Source organism: Alosa pseudoharengus, unplaced genomic scaffold (genome assembly GCF_046254945.1).
Source record: "Alosa pseudoharengus isolate Yale_2024_CS ecotype anadromous, Long Island Sound unplaced genomic scaffold, YU_APseudo_1.1 YU_APseudo_1.1_scf_5, whole genome shotgun sequence".
Classification (NCBI taxonomy): Eukaryota; Metazoa; Chordata; class Actinopteri; order Clupeiformes; family Clupeidae; genus Alosa; species Alosa pseudoharengus.
This window is the reverse complement of record NW_027468837.1, coordinates 26,781,790-26,801,789: the sequence shown is the minus strand read 5'-3', so window position 1 is coordinate 26,801,789 and position 20,000 is coordinate 26,781,790. Positions and strand designations below refer to the sequence as shown.

Below are 20,000 nucleotides of genomic sequence, written 5' to 3'. Positions count from 1 at the left end.
ATTGTGGAGCGAGGGATGTTGTCATAGGAGGAGGAGAAGAGAGGAGGTGCACCACCATTAAGGAGGGAGGTCTAACGGATGCTACTGCTGCTGCCACAGCTTTTTTGTCATTTACGGAGGTCCATCCCCCTCTCTCTCTCTCTCTCTCTCTCTCTCTCTGCCTCTGCCTCTCTTTGCTGTGTGAGGGGGGGGATAACAACAGCTGTTTTCTCATTGATCTGCACAGCAGTGGCACCCAAGACGTGAGCCCGTCGCGTGAGCTCGTCACTCCCCCACGCGTCGCCCCGCGCCGACGGAACGAGAGGGATGCACACGCCGTCACATGCAGCGCTACACGTGAACGATTTCCTTAATGAATGCCTTTTTTTTCATCCAACCTTCACGCCTCTCCCTCTCTCTGTCTCTCCCCTCGCTCTCTCTCTCCCTTTTCTCTCTCTCTCTCTCTCTCTCTCTCTCTCTCTCGCTCGCTCTCACGCGCACGCTTCTCATACTGAGAGCGTTACTCAGCTCTGGAGCGGACGATCACCTCGCTCTCTCTCTCTCCGCTGTCCTCTACGTCTGCCCTTTTCCCCTGACAACAGCGCAGATTCATTCAGCGCTTGGATTACAGTGCAGCCAGGAGGGAAGCCAAGACGCCAGGAACCAGGAATCAAGTACTCGGCACTGGCGAGTACGCACCTCGCTCGACGCCTAAGCGTTCCTGGAAATATCCTATCCTGTATATTCTTGTTTTCTGCAGCAGGAATTTCAGCCTGAGCTTTCGGGAATAACGTCAGGGACTGAGCGAGCGAGAGAGACGGAGAGCCCTCCCGGCGACACGACCACCACCACGGTGAGCGGAGAGTGCCAGACACAGACGGGGGCTCGCGTGTGATTTTATTCCGTGAAGAAGGGGACGAACGGCGCATGAATGGAGAGCTATGCTCCAGTGTCTCGCGTGTTTCCAGTTGCATAATGCTGGAGTCTAGACCATAGCCCTCCCACCATCCGCCCCCCCCCCCCACCCCACGAGCAGCCTGTGAGTCTGTGACCCTCTACCTCCCCACACCCCACACCACCTCCACCCCCCACCACAGATAGAGGCGATGGCAGGACGGGACGCCAGGCATCAGTGGAGAGCGAGAGGGAGCGGAAAAAGGATCGGCCGTGAGTGAGCGAGTGTGTGTGTGTGTATGTGTGTAAGGGTGTGCGTGTGTGTGTGAATGCATGTATGTGCATGTGAGGAGGACTGAGACATTCTGTCAACTGTGAAGAGGAACACAGACCAGGACACAAAGAGAGCGTCTCGCCAAGTGACATGTCGAGGACAACATTCCAGTGGATGGGTTTGTGACTGGCCCCTCCTGAGGTTTGGAGCCTGACAACTGAAACCGTCATCACAGCCGATTCATTCCTGTCTAATTCTACCTGTGACTTCAGCCTGCTTTGGCCTCAGGTGTAGTATTCTTCTTGCCCGTGGTAGAACCTCATCGAGGTTGGGGGAACATCTGGGCCGGTGGAACCAGCGTCCTCTTAGGGTTCTGCTCTGGTTCAGCGATATTGCTCGGCAATTTGGCTACAGTGGACCAAACAAGGACCCCCATCCCTCTGTGTCTATCTAACTGTCTATCTCTCTCTCTCCCCATCTTGCTAACAAGTGTCGCTCTGTTCACATAGCAGAGGCACTTTCCTGGACCTTTTCTCTCCCTCTTTCTCTCTGTGTGCGTCGTTTCTTTTTCTCTTTCTCCGTGTCTGCCTTTGTGTCTCTCCGTCGCCCACATGAGTCGATCAGGGACCCTGCAGCGACGCACCACCTACCTCATCTCCCTCACACTCGTCAAGGTCGAGGCCGTCGGCAGCACCGAGGGCGATGGGTCTCTCCCGGAGAAGGCCGCGACCCTGGCTCTGCCCCCGGCCCCGAGCCCCCTGCCCCTAGGCCCGGGTCAGGACCTGAGGGGGCAGGATGGGGAGGATGAGGAAGACGAGGAGGAGGAAGAGGAGGAGGAGGAGGAAGAGGAGGCGATGGAGGAGCGCGTGGCTCAGCCGGAGAAGCAGGAGGTGGAGGTGCAGGAGAAGGAGCGGCTGAAGGAGAAGGAGGCCGTGGAGGTGGAGATGAGGGCCAGCTGGGCGGTCAGGGAGAAGAGGAGGCCTGAGAGCAGCGACGGGCGGCCGCCCAGAACGCCCGTCCCGAAACCACGCGACAAGACCGTGCCGCTGGTGCCCGTGAAGGACAAGGCGGGCATGGAGCTGCTGGGCAGCCCGGGGATGGTGACCCTGGATCGCGAGCGGGAGCGCCGGGATGATGCGGCCAAGATCGACCTCTACCGGGAGGTCTTCCCACCGCCACACCGTGGCGTCCCCGAGTGGATTGACCACGGCTCCAACGGCACACCGAGCCGGGCCAGCCTGACAGGGCGGCCGAGCCAGCGGCCCGAGGCCCTGCTGCGCTCGCACGCCGCCGCTGTCGCCACGGTGAGCCGGCGGGAGCTGCGCGAGGCCAGCCAGAGCGTGCCGCCGTCGGCCAAGAGCCTGGACCGCAAGGCACGCGAGCGCTCGCCGCCCACCACCATCACCATGACCATGGGGCCGTACCGCGCCTCCTGGTCCGAGAGCGAGGGCCGGGGAATGTTCCAGCGCATGAGCGGCGTCGGTGTCGGCGGCGTGGGCCCGATGGGCGTCTCCGCAGCGACGCTGGCCCGGGAGAGCCCGCGCTCGGACCGGCTGAAGGCGGGCTCCACGTCGCTGCCGGCCCCCGCCACGCAGGCGCAGCCCGCCAAGCCCCAGCGCAAGGGCAAGAGCCGCACGCTGGACAACAGCGACCTGCACTCGCTGTCCGAAGACCTGCGGCGGGGAAAGGAGGCCCAGAGGGGGGGTGGTGTCGGCGGGGCGGCGGCTCAGGGACAGGCCCCGGCCCGCGACCGCAAGATGCTCAAGTTCATCAGTGGCATCTTCACCAAGAGCACGCCGGCGCCACCTACGGCCGCCACACTGCCCCCCACGCCCACACCCCTCTACAGCTCCGTGCAGAGGGGGTCCAGCGAGGAGGACGGTAAGAGGGATGCTCTAAACACACACACACACACACACACACGCACACACACATATACAGCAATCCGCTCAGCTGATCCCATTTTGCTTGGTTTCTGGACCTCCGTTCTCTATACGTCATTCAGCCTCACATTACTCCATCACTCTCATCCCTTTACTCATCCCTTACTCTCCTCTCCTCCATATTTCTTCTCCATATATCTGTCTCTTTCTACGGAAGGAAGCAGAGGATGAAATTGTGTGTATATGAGCATGCAGTATGTGTGTGTTTAAATATGAAAGGTGATCAGATTGCGTCATGATGGATGATTCATCTATCATGATGGATGATTACTAGGAAGGCACTTTACAAGGCAGAGAGTCTGTAGGGCTAATAGAGTTCACTCTGCTTTGAAATATTGCCAACATATTTTGGGCTCTTGCTTGTGGGACAGCTTGACCTTATAGGAGGGTCATCTGAGCCGGAAGGCAAATTTTGGGTTTGTTGCCTTTCTGCTGCACACACGACTGATGATCTCATTCACAGCTGTTGAATGAGAGAGAATTGGCACCAATGGCGTGAAGTTATTCAGTAAAAAGCTTTTTTGGATGGATGGTATTGTCAGGTGTCTTGCCTCAGCAAGGCATGGCTGATCAATAAATCTGATCGTGTCAATGGGAAAGGTTTTGTGTACAGGCTTGGAATGAGCCTCTGAGTGACCGGGGGGCAGGGCTTGTGTGTCTCAGAGGAGGGATTTAGGTGGGTTTTCCCAACAGCTAAGGATACGATGGTGATCACTGTCAGTGAAGGACCAGCCATGCTAATACCAGTGATACTGTCAGCGGTGATGATGATGATGATGATGATGATGATGATGATGTCGATGGTTGGTGGAAGGTGATGGTGATGATATTGTGACTGAACATGACCTTTCTGCCAGGATCTGATGAGCAAAAGAAACAGGGTTTTGATGAGTACATAGATAGCAGCCATCTTTGGAGCAGGTCTGGCACTTGTTCTCATGCCCCAAAATCCACATCTGGGCCAGATCCGTCTCCACGGTGGGCATCTATCTCTTATCCACCTCCGTTTAAGTCTCTTCGGGGATCAGTGTTGTCAAACATACGTGACAGCGTTACATGCTGAATTATTTGTCCGGAATAAGTGTCGCATCAATAATGAAGAGAGTGGTAGTACACAGTACCGCTGTCCTCAGAGGGCATGAATGGAGGAGTAGAACGAGGGAGAGAGAGGAAGGGGGGGGAGGGATGAAGTGAGCGAGGGAAGGGAGGAGGGGTAGGGTTTTTTGTAATGCAGAGGTGCCTCATGGTTAAATATGTGAATGTGAGTTGAAATGAACACCCTGTGGATAAAATAATTAGGTTAAGGAATAGATTTGGATTTGTGCTCTGCAGGCATACCTCACCTATGGCTAGGCTCACTGCTGGTCTGAGAGCTCCATTCATTTGAGAATGTGAGCATCCCAGTGATGAAGCAGAGGTGCCCCTAATTTATGACTCATCTCAGGGTGTGTGTGTGTGTGTGTGTGTGCACAATGTGTTTGGAGGGATAATGCGTGTGCGGGTTTTGTTGAGTTGTGTGCCTGGTTGTTTGATTTCTGCGGTTTGTGTGTGTGTGTGTGTGTGTGTGTGTGTGTGTGTGTGTGTGTGTGTGTGTGTGTGTGTGTGTGTGCACCGCTGTTTCTATGAGAGCATTTATTGTGCGGGAGCCAGGCAGTTTCTGGAGGAAGGGTTGCCATGGCAACAGAGGACGAGGAGAGATGCTAGTTGGATGGCTGTGTGACGCTGGAAAGAGAGGGAGAGAGAAAAGGGGGGGCAGGGGTGGAGGAGGAGGCGGAGGGGTGTAGTCTTTAAAAAAAAAAGGGACAAGAAGCTTTTGAAATGTCACTGAGATGAGCCCACAGTGGTGATCACTTCCTGTGCATAAAGAGAGATGGGATACTTCATTTCACACTCTCTCTGTATGTGTGTGTGTGTGTGTGTGTGTGTGTGTATGTATATGTATGTTGAATTTTCATGAGTCTGTGTGGATTTCTATGGGAGAGTGTGTGTATCTGTGTGTATGTTTTTTCTGTGTAAGTGTGTGTGTGTCCATGTAGTGAGAAGTGAATTTATAGCATGAAAGGACAACACTGTCTGAAGGCTTTTGGCATTGGTCGAGGGTGAGGCTGTGTGTGTGTGTGTGTGTGTGTGTGTGTGTTAATGAAGGTGTGTGCGGTATTTCTATGTGTGAATGGAGGGCTTTAAAGCTCAATGCTTCAGTTCTAAAGTGAAAAACACACAGAATATCTTTCTACATGCTACTCCATTATCCCTGCCTGGTGTGTATTTGGGAAGCTGTCCATTGCCTTAAGCAACATCCTCCTCTCCCAATGTAAGCTGTTTTTGCTCTCTCTTGCCACTTTCATTCAACTCTCTCTCTCTGTCTTTCTCTCTCTTCTTTTTCTCTTGGTTTATTTTCTTTTTTTCTTTCGGTATAAACTCAGTCTAAGTGCTCCGCATGCCTTTCATACTGGGCGTCTAGCCTTGAGGACCTCCAAACACACACAAACACACTATAGGGGGTAGTCACGTACAAATACCTGCTTCACTCAACCTATAGCTCATCACAGAGCACACACACACAAACACAAACATGCACACATGTACACACACACACACACACACACACACACACACACACACAGGAAACCATGAAAACGCTGACAGAGAACAAGAGAGCAACATTTGTGTGTGTGTGGATGTGTGTGTGTGTGCACGCATTTGTAAGAGTGAGTAAAAGAGAGAGAGACAGTGACCGTGTGTTTGTGTGTGACTGTGAGGTAGTAAAAGGAGAGAGAGAGGAGAGAGAATAGAGAGAGAGAGGACGGGGCTGGCGAAGAAAGAGAGAGGGAGGGAGAAGAAAGACGAGAGAAGGAGAGTAGATTAAAAGCCCAGATGAGGGCATTGACTGGAGACGAGGCGGTGGAAGAGGATCATAAACCATAGCGAGGAGCCGTGTCCCCCCTTCAGCAGGAGTAGTGTGTGTGTGTGTGTGTGTGTGTGTGTGTGTGTGTGTGTGTGTGTGTGCCTCTGTACCTCTGGCTCTTCTAACACCGCACAGCTCCAGGGCGGGAGTGACAGCCACGCCACCCACCCTACAATACCACAGAGCTCACCGGAACACGCAATCGACACGATTACGCTGAGGCCTCTTTCTTAAGAAGCGTAGTAAGCACAGTTGAAGGAACATGATGCTAGAATCTACTTCAAAGGAAATTATTTTTTTTTTTTTTCTGGGAAGCGTTTTTTTCAGTGAGACATTGCCTTTTCAAATCTCTCACTTCATGAGGGAGGTCAGTTTCAAATCTCCTGCAGTGATCATTTTGGAATGATTTCAGAAATAGGACACAACACAGTTCTATTTTGAGTAAGGAAATCGACACAGACAAACAATCACCCACACAAATGCATCTTTGTGCATAGAGAATTATCCCCTGTTTTGGGCGAAGCCAGGCATTGTAAATATAATATGATGGATCTGAAATTAAGCCTGTAAGTGTTGAGGTGTCTAATGACCTATGCAGACTACACAATTTCAGCTCGATTTTGCCACGATTTTGTCGTAGCCAAAACATTTCAAGTGTCGTGGCTGGATATGAATGACCATCGTGGAAGACAAAAAACATTGTGTAATCTGCATAGGCCATAACAGGTGTTTGGTGTTTTAAGCCCCCAATGTTGTCTTCCAAGCAGCGCTGCGCTACTCGTCATGATGTATTAGGCTGCCTTCATGCATGACCACAGTTTTACAATGTTGCCTCTCTAGGGGCCTCTAAGTGATGGCCCCTGAGGGCCTGTCTTTCATTATGCTGAGGTAATGGCGTGGTGGCCCTTTTCTCCCCTCACAGTCCGTCACTCACCCACACACACACATATTAAGACACAGATGCGCGCACGCACACATCTTTGCACGCACACACACACACACACACAAACACAAACACACACACATACCGGTACACACACACACACACACACACACATATACACACACACACTGAGCTAGCTCATCAGCAGTTTGCACACACAGGCAGACGCTCACTGCTTGCACCTGCCCCCCCCCCCCCCCCCCTTCATCTATTATTGAGATGGCGAGCGTGGAGGAGAGAGCGCGAGAGTTGAGAGAAAAGCCGACTGTTCTGGGCTTTCCATCGCTGCAGTCCTCATCCGTGTTCTCCTGGAGCGGAACCACTAGCACTGTGTGTTTGTGTCTCCACTCCGCTCCACTCTGTGCTGCTGTGTGGAGATCCATATTCTCTTTCATCCGTGATGAAGTGGAAGGACCGGGGCATGATGCCACAACTGTGATGAGGAAGTGACAGCAAAGTGCAAGCGCAGCCCGCCCATGACGAGCTCAAAAACACTCCAGAACAAGCCTGGGTACAAGTGTGAGCTCATGCTCAAGCAGTACATAAACAACTGTAGCATACTCAACGCACCGTCACATGCCTACATGCATGCACACACGCATACACACACACATACACACACCATGTACTCTACTACAAGATTAGCATACACACACTCATACACACACACACACATACACACTCACACACACACACACACCATGTACTCTACTACAAGATTAGCATGCAGCAGGAAAGGCATAAGCACATGAATAGTTGTTGTTATGCGCAGGTACACTAATAGACTCTTATGCAGTTATGATGATATATATCGCACATATGTGCACATTCTACTCTTGCACAAACACACACCCACTCTCAAACACATATTGACATACACATACACACACACTCTCTCTCACAGATATACACATAAACACATACAAACACAGACTCACACATTCCCATTATATACAGAAACACACACATACACACAGAGTTGTACTCCTCAGGTTTTCTACAGGGCTGTTAATGAATTGGAACCTGCGCTATTTGGCCCCCATGGAGCCTGCCGCAATTAATTTTCACTCCTCTCTCCTCACCTCTCCTTCATTCTCTCACTCCATCCATCCATCCCTCCGTCCAGCCCTCTCCCGCTGTGCCTCAGGCCATCTGGACGTGTGACTGGCCGTGCATGGTGGGGAAGGAGGGCACAGATAGTCCCCAGTGGCATTCCTCACTGTACCAGCTAGATAGGGGCCAATAGGCACAGCACATGGGCGGGTGACTTTAAGAGTCTTCCTTGGTGCCAAGGTCGGTGCTTCTGAAGTGTGTGTGTGTGTGTGTGTGTGAGAGGGAGAGTGTGTGCAAATGGCAATTAGTATACCCTGTGGCATCTCAACACACCTGGCTGTTTCTGTGAAAAGTGTGTGTGTGTGTGTGTGTGTGTGTGTGTGTGTGTGTGAAGGTGGGTGTAATCTCTGTGAGTGTTAACATCACTGAGGTCATTGAGGTCAACACAAGGTCTGAGGTCAGATCAGATTGAGTGATGGACATGACATGATGTACATTATGATGCACAAAATATGTGGTTTTGTTACCAAAAGTTGCCAAAACCATGTATTGGGAATAAGTTGATCTTACTCTTTGTATCTCCATCTCTGTTTCTACCCATCTCTTTCTTTTACTATCTCTCATTTTCTCTTTCTTTTTTTCTCTTTTCCTTCTCTTTCTCTCTCTCTTTCTCTCTTCCCCTTAACAGCAGCGTGTGCCAACAGTCAGGAATGGATTTTGAGCCGTGCCATCCAAGAGCTCCGTCTGGTAAGGAGGCGAAGTTTGTTTGTCTCTGTTTGTTTCGGAAATTCCGTGGTAAGTTATTCCTTTAAAGGCATCCCCTGCGGGTGCCGTTCCGACTGATCCAGAGCCAACCGTTGAAGAACTCGCGAAACATCCTCGGGCACTTTCGCTCTTGCGGGCAGCCCAAAGTCCCTTTGATTGGCTCTGGTTGCTTGTGAGAAAATGTGCACGGAAGTTTGAGTGTGTGTTTTTTATTCTTCTACAGGACCCCGTTCTTGTTTGTGTGAGTGAGTGTGTCTAAGGCAGTGTCTGTGTTTGCTGTTGCTCTCTCACAGGGGGTTCTGGGTAGTCTGCAAAGTGGGAAGTCGGCGCTGGTGCACCGCTACATGACTGGCAGCTACCTGCCTCTGGAGAGCCCCGAGGGTTTGTAGCCTCCGCCCATCTTTATGCTTAACACACACATGCACACACATGAATGCACACACACACACACACACACACACACACACACACGCACACACACGCACATGCTGGTGTCACTAATTTGTGGCCTCCGTGTGTGTGTGTGTGTGTGTGTGTGTGTGTGTGTGTGTGTGTGTGTGTGTTAAACGCACATGCACACAAACACACACACACACACGTACATGCACGTACACACACACACACACACACACACACTCACACACTCACACTGCCAAATGGCGCTTGACTGTATGAAGGATAATACTTTATACTTTATTCAAAGTGATGGTAATGTGAAGATATTCATTTTCTTAGTACACAAGATCCCTTGACCCCTGGAGTAATGCGTTACAAAGTAATGCGTTACTGTAATTCCACTACTTTTAGTGGTAACGAGCATGTAACGAAGTATTTTTGTAAATCCAGTAACGCAATTACAATTACTGAAATTTCAAAGAATTCGTTACTTGCGTTACTCTGTTGATCTTGAATGAACGACTGCAGACAAGATGCACATTTGCTGCTTTGTCTCCCGACCTTAGCTGTGTTTCCAGCGATTGTGTTTCATGTTTAGATTGCAGATGCATTCTTTACAGTTAATAGGAGCCTCCTCACATTCCTCCTTATTCGGGATTAATGCTAAAACACACAAGAGTGCATTACGCTACAATTTAAATGGGCATCTTAAAAGCCTTTTCCCTTTCGTTTCCATCTCGTAAGCTCCACTACAGTAAAAGCGCATTGTTGTTTATCTCCGCTCTTTTTCGCCTATTGCGCAAAAGCCTCGTTATATCAATTTCACAACATAGCCACGCCACAACACCAATAGGCTACGGTAGCCTATATATAGCCTTGGCACAAGCAAGCACACGTTTAACTCGAGAGGAAAATGCAGATTTCACTTACCAGATAAAGAAACCTCCAAATAGCCTACCGTACGTAACAGCGACTTGAGTTATTTGCACAGTAGGCTATGTTTACATCGGAATTGACGTCCATGGTGTTATGGATTCATTTGTCTGTGACGGAACATGCAACTTCTCTCTGGAACACCTTATCAGCTGAAGAGTAACCTTCTGCATAGTGCGCGACAATCCCAAACTCTCGGATGCATTAGAACTTATTTCGGTAGGTCAGCACTTGTGCAGCGCAGGCTTTTCCCAAACTGGTGGTGCTTAAAATGCTATATAATACAACTGTGTTCAAAGCAGGATGACGATAACCTAAGGTTATGTGTGTGTGAGCAGACAATAACTGCTTTGAAAATAGGCCATTTAACATTGTTTCACATTACATCCCATTGAACGAATTCCATGTAGCCTACAGAAGGATTGCAATAATAATGATAATAATAACTTATTACTATATTGCAGAAGGCAAATAATAGGCAAGCAGTAGGCAGTGTACTGTACATATCTATCAAACCACCTACATGGTGAGGGTGGCGCAAAACAAGGTCAGGGAGGCCTTCATGCATTGTAGAATGTTTTGTGGTCGGAAAAAGTTTGAGAACTCATGCACAAGGCTATTGATTTGAAGGCCCATTGAAACTACAATAAATAGGTCCAAAAATTAGGTTTATTGTGTGTGTGACTGTTCAGTACTGTTCATATTGACATTTTAAAAGCAGACTTAAAAGTAACTCAAAAGTTACTTTCTCTAGTAACTAATTACTTTTGATATACAGTAATTGGTAACGTAATTGAATTACTTTTGAAAGAAGTAACTAGTAACAGTAACTAATTACTAATTTTCAGTAACTTGCCCAACACTGTGCGTGGCTGTACCTGTTGGAGTGTGCTGTGCTGTGCTGCGTTGTGCTAATCTCTACTTTTGTATTTTTAAATGGAACATTTTTGAAAAATGAAGGACACAGACCTCATAGCTATTAAATTATTCAGAAATGCAGGCTGTGCACTGTGAAGAATTCACATGCATCTTTTTTGAAAGAAGTGAGAGGTAACCATTTATAGAGAGGTGTAATAACAGAATGAAAGAAGTGAGAGGTAACCATATTTATAGAGAGGTGTAATAACAGAATGAAAAAAAAAACAATACATCACACTAAAATAATCCACCTCTCTTGCTGGTGTCACTAATTTGTGGCCTCCGTTACACTTCTCACTCTTTCAGTGTGTGTGTGAGTAAGCAGAGCATGTCTGTCTGATCTGGGATCTGTGGTTTGTGTGTGTGTGTGTGTTTTTCAGGGGGCCGTTTTAAGAAGGAAGTGCTGGTGGACGGACAGAGTCACCTGCTGCTCATTAGAGAAGAACCAGGCCTGCCAGATGCTCAAGTGAGTGAGCGTCCGCATGAGAGAGAGACATTGTGTGTGTGTGTGTGTGTGTGTGTGTGTGTGTGTGTGTGTGTGTGTGTGTGTGTGTGTGTGTGTGTGTGAGAGAGTGTGTGTGTGTTTCACATGAACGTGCATCTCTGCTCCTTTCTCTCCATTTCCCTTCAGTTCTGTAGCTGGGTAGATGGTGTGATCCTGGTCTTCAGCTTGGAGAACGAGTCCAGCTTCCAGGAGGTCTACAACAACTACAGCCAGCTGTCCACCCACCGAAATGTAGCAGAGGTCCCCTTCATAGTAGTGGGCACTCAAGGTGAGACAGACCCAGACCATCAGTGAAGTTTGCATTCAGGTCCCCACAGAAGTATACAGCACTGACACAAAGAGGAAACTGACTCACACCGTTACTAAAAACTTCACCAGATCTCTTCCTGTCTTGGCCGTTATCTGGGTGATTTTTAGATATACCCTGGTATACTGAACACTATACTGTAGTAGTAGTAGTATTTACATATTGTGTAAAAATGACATGAGGATATCTAGAGTTGACAGAGCAGAAGTGAATGCAGGAGAAATTGTCAATGTGCATTACAGTATAATATTTGGTGCATACTAGTCACTTCTGCATTGTCCAAATCCAATTTTAATTAAGTTAGCCTCAGTTAATTATGTCACTGCTAAAGTGGAACAGTATTTTCTTAGGATTATTACATCTTGCTGTCCAGTGCATCCTATCAATACTGTAATTCCCATAGATATAGGTCAGAAAGTAGAAGTCTTCCCTCATAACTATCTGAACTGTCCAGCATAAGTTTTCACTGTAGTGAGAGACGCACAAGAGAGAACTGGTTCATGAGTAAGGTGGAGTAAAACCAATTGCGTCATTGGTTTTAGCCACAGACTCTACAAACCGCTCCCGCCTTGTCTCCTTGTGCCTCATCATGGCGGCTGCTGTGTTCTGCATCGTGTCTCTGTAGCAGTTAACAGCTCATGGGTCTGTTTCCTGTCTGTGCTCAGATAAGATCAGCAGCTCCAACCCGCGGGTCATAGAAGACGCCAGGGCCCGGCAGCTATGCTCCGATGTCAGGCGCTGTTCCTACTTTGAGACATGCGCCACCTACGGGCTCAACGTCAACCGCGTCTTCACGGAAGGTAAAGTCTACTGGTGCTGCTCTGTGTCTTTAACTGAAGGGGTCTTGTGTTCTTGTCGGGAGTTCATTATAAATCTCCTTGAAAAGTGCAGGGCCCAGTCTGCTGAGTTGATGATCTCTCCCTACATAAGCACATTCTTTGGTGATATGAGAAAAAGGCACCAATAGTATAGCACCTTTTAAAATGTGTTAGAAACATCAGATTATATGGAGACTCAGGGCTGAGCTACACCAGGCACGTAACTGAAGCGTTCCGTTCGTGTTGTGTCTGCTGTAACAATTAGCTTGCACTATAATTACACACCTTGTGTAGCTTCCCTGTCAGTGTGAATGAGTTAACAAACTAGGAGAATATACATGCCACATTGTTTAACACTTCAAACAAGACTTGTTCACAAAGTGATTCTTCTTAACACTTGAAACTATAGTTTGTACATATACCATTTACTGGATAAATCTAAAAGACCAAAAGAACTCTGAGGTAAGATAGACAGGTTTGCAGGTTTCAGTCATACTGCAACATGTTCCATTCCTTCATCTCCTGACCTTGCATATGACAAATGGCCAGCCAGTATGCGACTGGTGCGAACGGTGTCCAGTGAGGGCCGTGGGAGGAGATCATAAATCACGGGCAGGAACATATCCATCTAGTGATGGAATTTTTCATCAGTGTAATGCTCTGTACAGTAAAGCTGGAAGCATGACAATGAGCTCAACCTCCTGCAGTTACTCGTCACGTCGCCATCTGTGCAATGAAACGCAATGACTTATGTGGAGCAGATCCATTATCAGACATCTTGACAGTGGCAGTGGGGAGCAATGCAATCAATGTGGGCCAGCATCCATGTGGAAAGCTCTCTTCACCAACCCACAGCCCAGAAGGAGCTCCAAAAAGGGGCTGCAGCACGATGTCTGCAGGGTTGATGAGTTTGTGTCCATGTAAAAGCAGTTTACTAGACAGGCAACGTTAACAGCTAAGCACACTCAATAATGTATCAATCAATCAATCAACCAATCAATCAACCAATCAATCAATCAATCAATCAATCAATCCATTATTCAATCAATGTTATTTAATTACATTTTATCCAAAACGCCTGACACTATCGTGCATATGTTATCAGTATCAGGGAGCAGCCGTGGCCTACTGATTAGCGCTTCGGACTTGTAACCGGAGGGTTGCCGGTTCGAACCCCGACCAGTAGGCACGGCTGAAGTGCCCTTGAGCAAGGCACCTAACCCCTCACTGCTCCCCGAGCGCCGCTGTTGTTGCAGGCAGCTCACTGCGCCGGGATTAGTGTGTGCTTCACCTCACTGTGTGTTCACTGTGTGCTGAGTGTGTTTCACTAATTCATGGATTGGGATAAATGCAGAGACCAAATTTCCCTCACGGGATCAAAAGAGTATATATACTTATACTTAGCAGCTAGGGTGTTCTCACCGGGAATTTACCTTGTGACCCTGGTGCTGTTTGCACCATGTCCTACCAATTGATGTACAGGAGCATAAATTCTCTGATCTAGCGCTTGACATGCAGTCGTGCACTGTAGATGTAGTAGCTTGTACTACTGTAGACTATTGCAGTGTGAGCAGCAGTTTCCTGTACATATTCCTGTGTGCTCTCAAAAGGGAAATAGCACGATAATGTAGTCGCACATTTAAATGCATCAATATTCAGGGCGGCATGTGAACCGAGAGATGGAAGAGGAAGTTCTGAGGAGAGAAAAGGGAAGGCCACAAGATGTGACAAGAGTGTGCTAGAAGAATGGAGAGGGAAGAGAGATAAATAAGCCACCTTATCACAAACGACCAGTAAATATAAATATAAACCTGAGTTTTTCTTCAGTGTGTGTGTGTGTGTGTGTGTGTGTGTGTGTGTGTGTGTGTGTGTGTGTGTGTGTGTGTATATATCATGGACTACAGCAGCTTGATGTGAGTAAGATACTGCAAGGGAATTCGTTGTTGGTTGTTTACCTCAGTGCACGTCTTTGTTATTTTGTTTTTGTTTTTCCTTGAGGATATTGTCGCTTTGCTTGAGGTTTATTATATTCTTTTATATTCTTTGAAAAGACCATACAGATGTGGTAGCTACAATGCGGTAAGATAAAGACATTAAGTTTAGTGTTTATCATGTTTATGACTCTAAGGTCAGTAATAAAGCATCTACAAATGTCTCTTTGATTCAGAGTCAACCAGGGCTGTGTAATACAAGGGCAAATAGACCCCTAAAACCTTTCGCTAGTTGCAAAAGTAACATATTGGGATCTGACAGAGAAGCATGTTTCATGATATCTGATGGCCTCCTTTATATGTTAAGGAACTTTGCATTGATCCCCATCTTTTTTTGTCTGCTCTGTCCTTGCAGCTGCTCAGAAGATTGTGACAGTGAAAAGGCAGGCCGCTCTGTTTGCGTCCTGCAAATCTCTCCCCAACTCCCCGAGTCACTCCGGCGGATCAACCCCAGTGTCAGGAGCCTTCCCTGGGCAGGTGAGTCTCAACCCCAACCCCTCCCCCTCTCCTCCTGCTACTGTGGGGTTGTGCTTGGTATACTCTCTGTATATGTCTCATTCGCTGTCTGTCACAACAATCATATGCTCACTCTGACCATTTTATTCCCTTTTCCCCTGTCTGTCAATCTCTCTCTACCCCCTCTCTGTCCTTTTTGCTTTATATCTGTCTTTCTTCCTCTCTGCCCCCCCATCTCTCTCTATCTACCCCCCCTCACTGTCTCTCTTCCCCCTCTCTCTCTCTCTCTCTCTCTCTCTCTCTCTCTGAAGGCAAGTAATGGGGGTCAGAGCAGTGACTACTCCTCATCTCTGCCTTCTACTCCGGTCAATAGTCACAAGGAGATTGTTGCGTCGGGGGCAGAGAAGTTTGGCAGCGCCACCCCAGGGACCCTCAGAAGTGGCCCACGCCGCCGTACGGCCAGATTTCCGGTTAGTTAACCTTTGACCTATGCCTTGTCAGAACTCTCTCCTGAACCATGTTAGGAGCAACTTCAGCAAAAAGGGTCTTTAGTGTTCATTTTAAAGCTGTCAACAGCCACTAGCTATGAGGAAAGGTTTTTTGTAGCCTGAATAGCAGATGTCCTTAGCTGAGGAATCTTCAGTAATGGGCAGGATCAGGCTCATCCAAAAGAGACCCATAACTCTGGTGAAATCATACTATAATTAGACATATAGGGCCCTATCATGACGGTCTAAAACGCATGGTCACTGGCGAATAGTTTAGAAAAATGTCGGAGTTTGTTCAGTCCATATTAGGTGTGGTTTAGTTATGAAACGTTATGAAAAGTCCGGCGCATGGCGCAAGAAGGTGGGCCTTATGCTTCTAAATCAGTCATGGATGTGTTTTGGGCGTAACATCATTTAAACCAATGAGGATGACATCTGTTATTCCCTTTAACAGCGCGCAGCGCAACTTCAAACAGTGCATCGGTATTTTGATAGTCAGCGGCACATTTGAAGCAATCTGCTTGCATGCGAGACTGTATGGAACAGTTATTCCACTAAACCATGCTTTACTAAAACCTAGCAGAGTATGGCCTACACACATTTGCACTCGTCTATTATTTGAACTCATTGTAAAAGTGAAACTAACTTCACCGTGGTTTCATAGTCAACGACAAAACAGATATACACAGTTACTTTCACTATTGACTGAAAATAGGTTACCATTGAAAACATAGCCTGAAAAAACACTTACCAAATATTGTTCGAATGACTGAATAAAAAACCTAAGGACATTTATCCTGCAGAGGAGTTGCTACTTACATCTCGTGACAGTGCGTCTTATGGTCTTCACCTGTGCTTCATATTTTCCTCTCGCCTCGCCTAATCACTTTTATCAGTCATTACCAATTTGCATATGATGGTGAATAACTACTCATTGTGAGATGTATTTCGTAATATCTTTATTCTAATTATGTTTCCTATTGTAATCGTGTAATTTGTACTGTTTTGCATGTGCGTTGGTGCGCGTTCGTGGATGAAAGAAGCATGGTGCACCCACCCATATCACTGTTGATAATGCACCCTTAAAATAACATATACACAACTCGCAATTAACTTCTGACCAGGTTTCTCTTGGTCAGTGGCGTAATGCGTTTTAGGTAGTGTACGATAGCGATTTTTAGACAACTCGCCAGACCCCTTCCTGCAAGATAGGAATAAACGTTGCGCTGGGTTAATAACCCGTTTTCCGCCTTGCGCCAGGTCGGAAAATAGGGCCCTAAAACTCTTTTCATGACATTATCTGTACTATTTTTTATTGGCAGGCAGGCTTGAGCAAAAACTATTCCTGGTAATGGACTAGTGAATACACTGATATATGTTATGTATAAATAAATATAAATATGTAAATATTTTTCTCCATTTACTGTTTCAGGGTCGCCATGGAAGCGATGAAAGGAGGAGTGTTGATAGTAAATGTGATTTTGGCAGTGGAAGGGCAATCCCCATCAAACAGGTGTGTGTTGGTATGTGTGGGGAGTGTGTGAGTTCATGAGATGTGATGTGCGCTTTTCTCACTTCTGGAGCATGAACCAGATCTCTTTTCTCCACTTTCTTTATATCACACACGCATGCAAACACACACACACACACACACACACACACACACACACACACACATAACCTCCTTCACCCTTACTCATGCTGTCTCTCTCTTTCTCTCTATGACTATCGCACCAGAGTGTTCTACTGAAACGCAGTGGAAGCTCAATCAACAAGGAATGGAAGAAGAAGTATGTCACCCTGTCCAGTGACGGGGTGCTGTCCTACCACTCTAGTGTCAATGTAGGTAGACCACAGGCTGTCACTACAGCAAAACTCTCTGTGTGTGTGTGAGATATTATCTGAGTGTTTGCGTTTATGTTCGTGCTTCCAAGTGTATTTATGTGTGTGTGTGTGTGCATAGAAATGTAAGTCCTCATTTATTAAAAGTAATCTGTGTATTTTAGTTTTTCTGCAAAGAAAAGTGTTTGTTTGTTTGTTTGTATTCTTGTTTATAAGCTTCTCTGACAGAGATCCTCCCAAATCGAAACATTGATCACAGCATACAGATAAATCCCAACCTCGTAAGAATGTTCCCCACAGTGTGCAGAATTGGTTCTCGTTGCCTTTCCCCGATCACACACATCCGGCAACTGGCTCCGTGCTGTGCTTGTTTCCACCTTATGAGCAGATATATCAAAACTCAACTGTGCTGAGCTTTTCTATGCAGCAAAAAAAGACCAGAATAATGATCTGCCTGGAGACTTCCCCTCTCTGTCTATGCCTCCACTGTCCTCCGCCCCTCGCTCTGAAGGCTGTGACTAAGTACAGTATGGCTCGGAGCCGGGCGCTTTTGATGGATGAGGCTGGATGAAAGCTAGACTGCTCACATTACTGCTGCCCAATGGGACATACAGGGAATTTCAATGTAGGAAGGAATATCAGGCAAACATTCTAATGGCCTAGGTTTGCGAGGGGTCAAATAAGATCCCACTACAGAAAGTGCTATTCAAGGCAAAGCTTGTATTTTTATTTGTATTCTGTGATAATTGGTTTTGTATAGATAGTCATAATTTCACAATTTACAAGACCCCCCCCCCCCCCCCGTGGAAACTACCTGTCCAATCAGCGAACAGAGGGGGTGGCAGAGAACGATGACGTTGAGGTCGTGCACTAGTTTGAGCATGACATACGTCACGACCAAACGTTTGGGTATGGCAGATCCAGAGTGGCTCTATGCAGATCCAATAGTTTTAAACTTCAACAGAGTACTCGCCTTCAAGGAAGTTAACACTTGGCAATGGAAAGTGGCCAGACTCTCTGTATGTTATGAAATGTACGAGAGTTTGGTAGGACCAGGCTACCAAATATAGGCTTTTTAAACATAAAATAATTTGATATGTGTCTCCACACATTTTTGTTGACTGTCTGTCCTCTTATCGGAGTCTTTATGTTCTTACCTGATGTTCTCCTGAATGCAAGTGAACTCAGAATCTGAACTAAACCAAACCTTTCAGTTTGGCCATGTTCTTGCATTGCTCAGAACCCTCTCTCTGAAGCGTTCTCTGTGACCTTTGACCCGACAGGAGTACATGCAGAACGTCCACGGGAAGGAGATGGACCTGCTGCGAGTGACTGTGAAGATTCCAGGGAAGCGTCCACCTCGAGCCGTCTCATCTGGGGGTCCCCCTGCTGGACAGAACGGCCTGGTAAAGGACGCCCCAGGATCAGAGGGATCAGGAGCAGGTGAGAGAGAGAGAGAGAGAGAGAGAGAGAGAGAGAGAGAGAGAGAGAGAGAGAGAGATGGGATGTTTTTTTTTTATTATAACACAATCTTTCTTTATGTAAATAACCTTGCATGCTTCCTTGATTCTCTATAAGAGCTTTACCATGCTTTATCATGCATTCTGAATCCAAGGGACAAACAAAATGAATCTTAGAGAACAGCAGTAAACTGATTTGACCTCTGTAGAGTGAAAACCTTGAGATCAATTGAACCAGTGAGAAAGGGAGTCACATTTGATTTCATATATGATATAGTTATGATGGATGTCTTCTCTCGAATGTACAGTTTGTAATACCATCGTACGGACTTGTGTCCTGTTTTTAGTGCCTACATATCCCTGCGGCCTCCTGACTGTGGATGAGGGCGGACGGAGCCTGGGAAACAGGGGGGTGCAGCGCAACCCCTCCACACTCTCCAGTAAGGCTCAGAGTATGGGTGAGCTCTCCACTGTACCGCCATCCTCACAACCCCATGCCACTGCAACATAATGAGATAATATCATCAGCTCATAGGCTCATCAGCTCATTTGACACTATGCAAACATCAGCAGCAATCAGGCCGCCTTCGGTTCTTGTACGGTCTTGTGTGAGATGCATTAGAATTTTTGGTTCACAATATGGCCATCAGGTTTTATTTCATAAGCTTTCTTTGTAAATACATTCCTAAGGCTTGTCATGTGCAGTCACATTGTGTATGCATACGTGCTTCATCTGTGAATGTAACTGTAATGTAAGTGTAAGTCTCGGGTAGATCTTGTATGTTCTCTCTCACCCCCAGACTCTTCCGTAGAGGGCGTATCCAGCCCCACATCTGGCAAAGAGCCTGGCCCCTCCTCCCCGATGATTGACAGGAAGAAGACAAGGAGGAAGAAGAGCATGAACCAGAAAGGGGAAGCAGCGTCCGGGCAAGCTGAGGGTGAGACTACCCAACAGCATGTTTAATTATTACTGACCAAGCCCAACCCCACAAACACTAGTAGCTCTTCAGTGCATGCACTCTAAGAACAGATACAGGCTAGCCTAGATCTAGAGCTTTGTTTCAATATGTGATTGCATGGAATATGTTTGTTGAGTGTTATACATTGTAGGACCTTTCCCTCTCCCCTGT

The 20,000-nt window shown here is 47.3% G+C and overlaps 1 protein-coding gene across 3 annotated transcripts in view; it reads left to right on the top strand.

The window, feature by feature from the left end:
* The window catches only part of LOC143103655 (arf-GAP with GTPase, ANK repeat and PH domain-containing protein 1-like), a 33,878-nt gene that overhangs the window by 8,122 nt on the left and 5,756 nt on the right, over positions 1-20,000 (top strand). Inside the window, exons 1-13 of one of the 3 annotated variants that reach the window (XM_076267403.1) lie at positions 2,626-3,028; positions 8,680-8,738; positions 9,050-9,137; positions 11,384-11,469; positions 11,635-11,776; positions 12,481-12,615; positions 14,980-15,101; positions 15,392-15,550; positions 17,001-17,081; positions 17,306-17,410; positions 18,694-18,853; positions 19,218-19,328; positions 19,671-19,808. In XM_076267403.1, coding sequence (XP_076123518.1) covers positions 2,650-3,028; positions 8,680-8,738; positions 9,050-9,137; positions 11,384-11,469; positions 11,635-11,776; positions 12,481-12,615; positions 14,980-15,101; positions 15,392-15,550; positions 17,001-17,081; positions 17,306-17,410; positions 18,694-18,853; positions 19,218-19,328; positions 19,671-19,808 — 1,765 coding nt within the window. In that variant the 5' untranslated portion in view covers positions 2,626-2,649. Of the gene's footprint in view, positions 1-2,625; positions 3,029-8,679; positions 8,739-9,049; positions 9,138-11,383; positions 11,470-11,634; positions 11,777-12,480; positions 12,616-14,979; positions 15,102-15,391; positions 15,551-17,000; positions 17,082-17,305; positions 17,411-18,693; positions 18,854-19,217; positions 19,329-19,670; positions 19,809-20,000 lie in introns of those variants that run through there. The other 2 variants (XM_076267402.1, XM_076267401.1) reach the window with 2 other exon arrangements.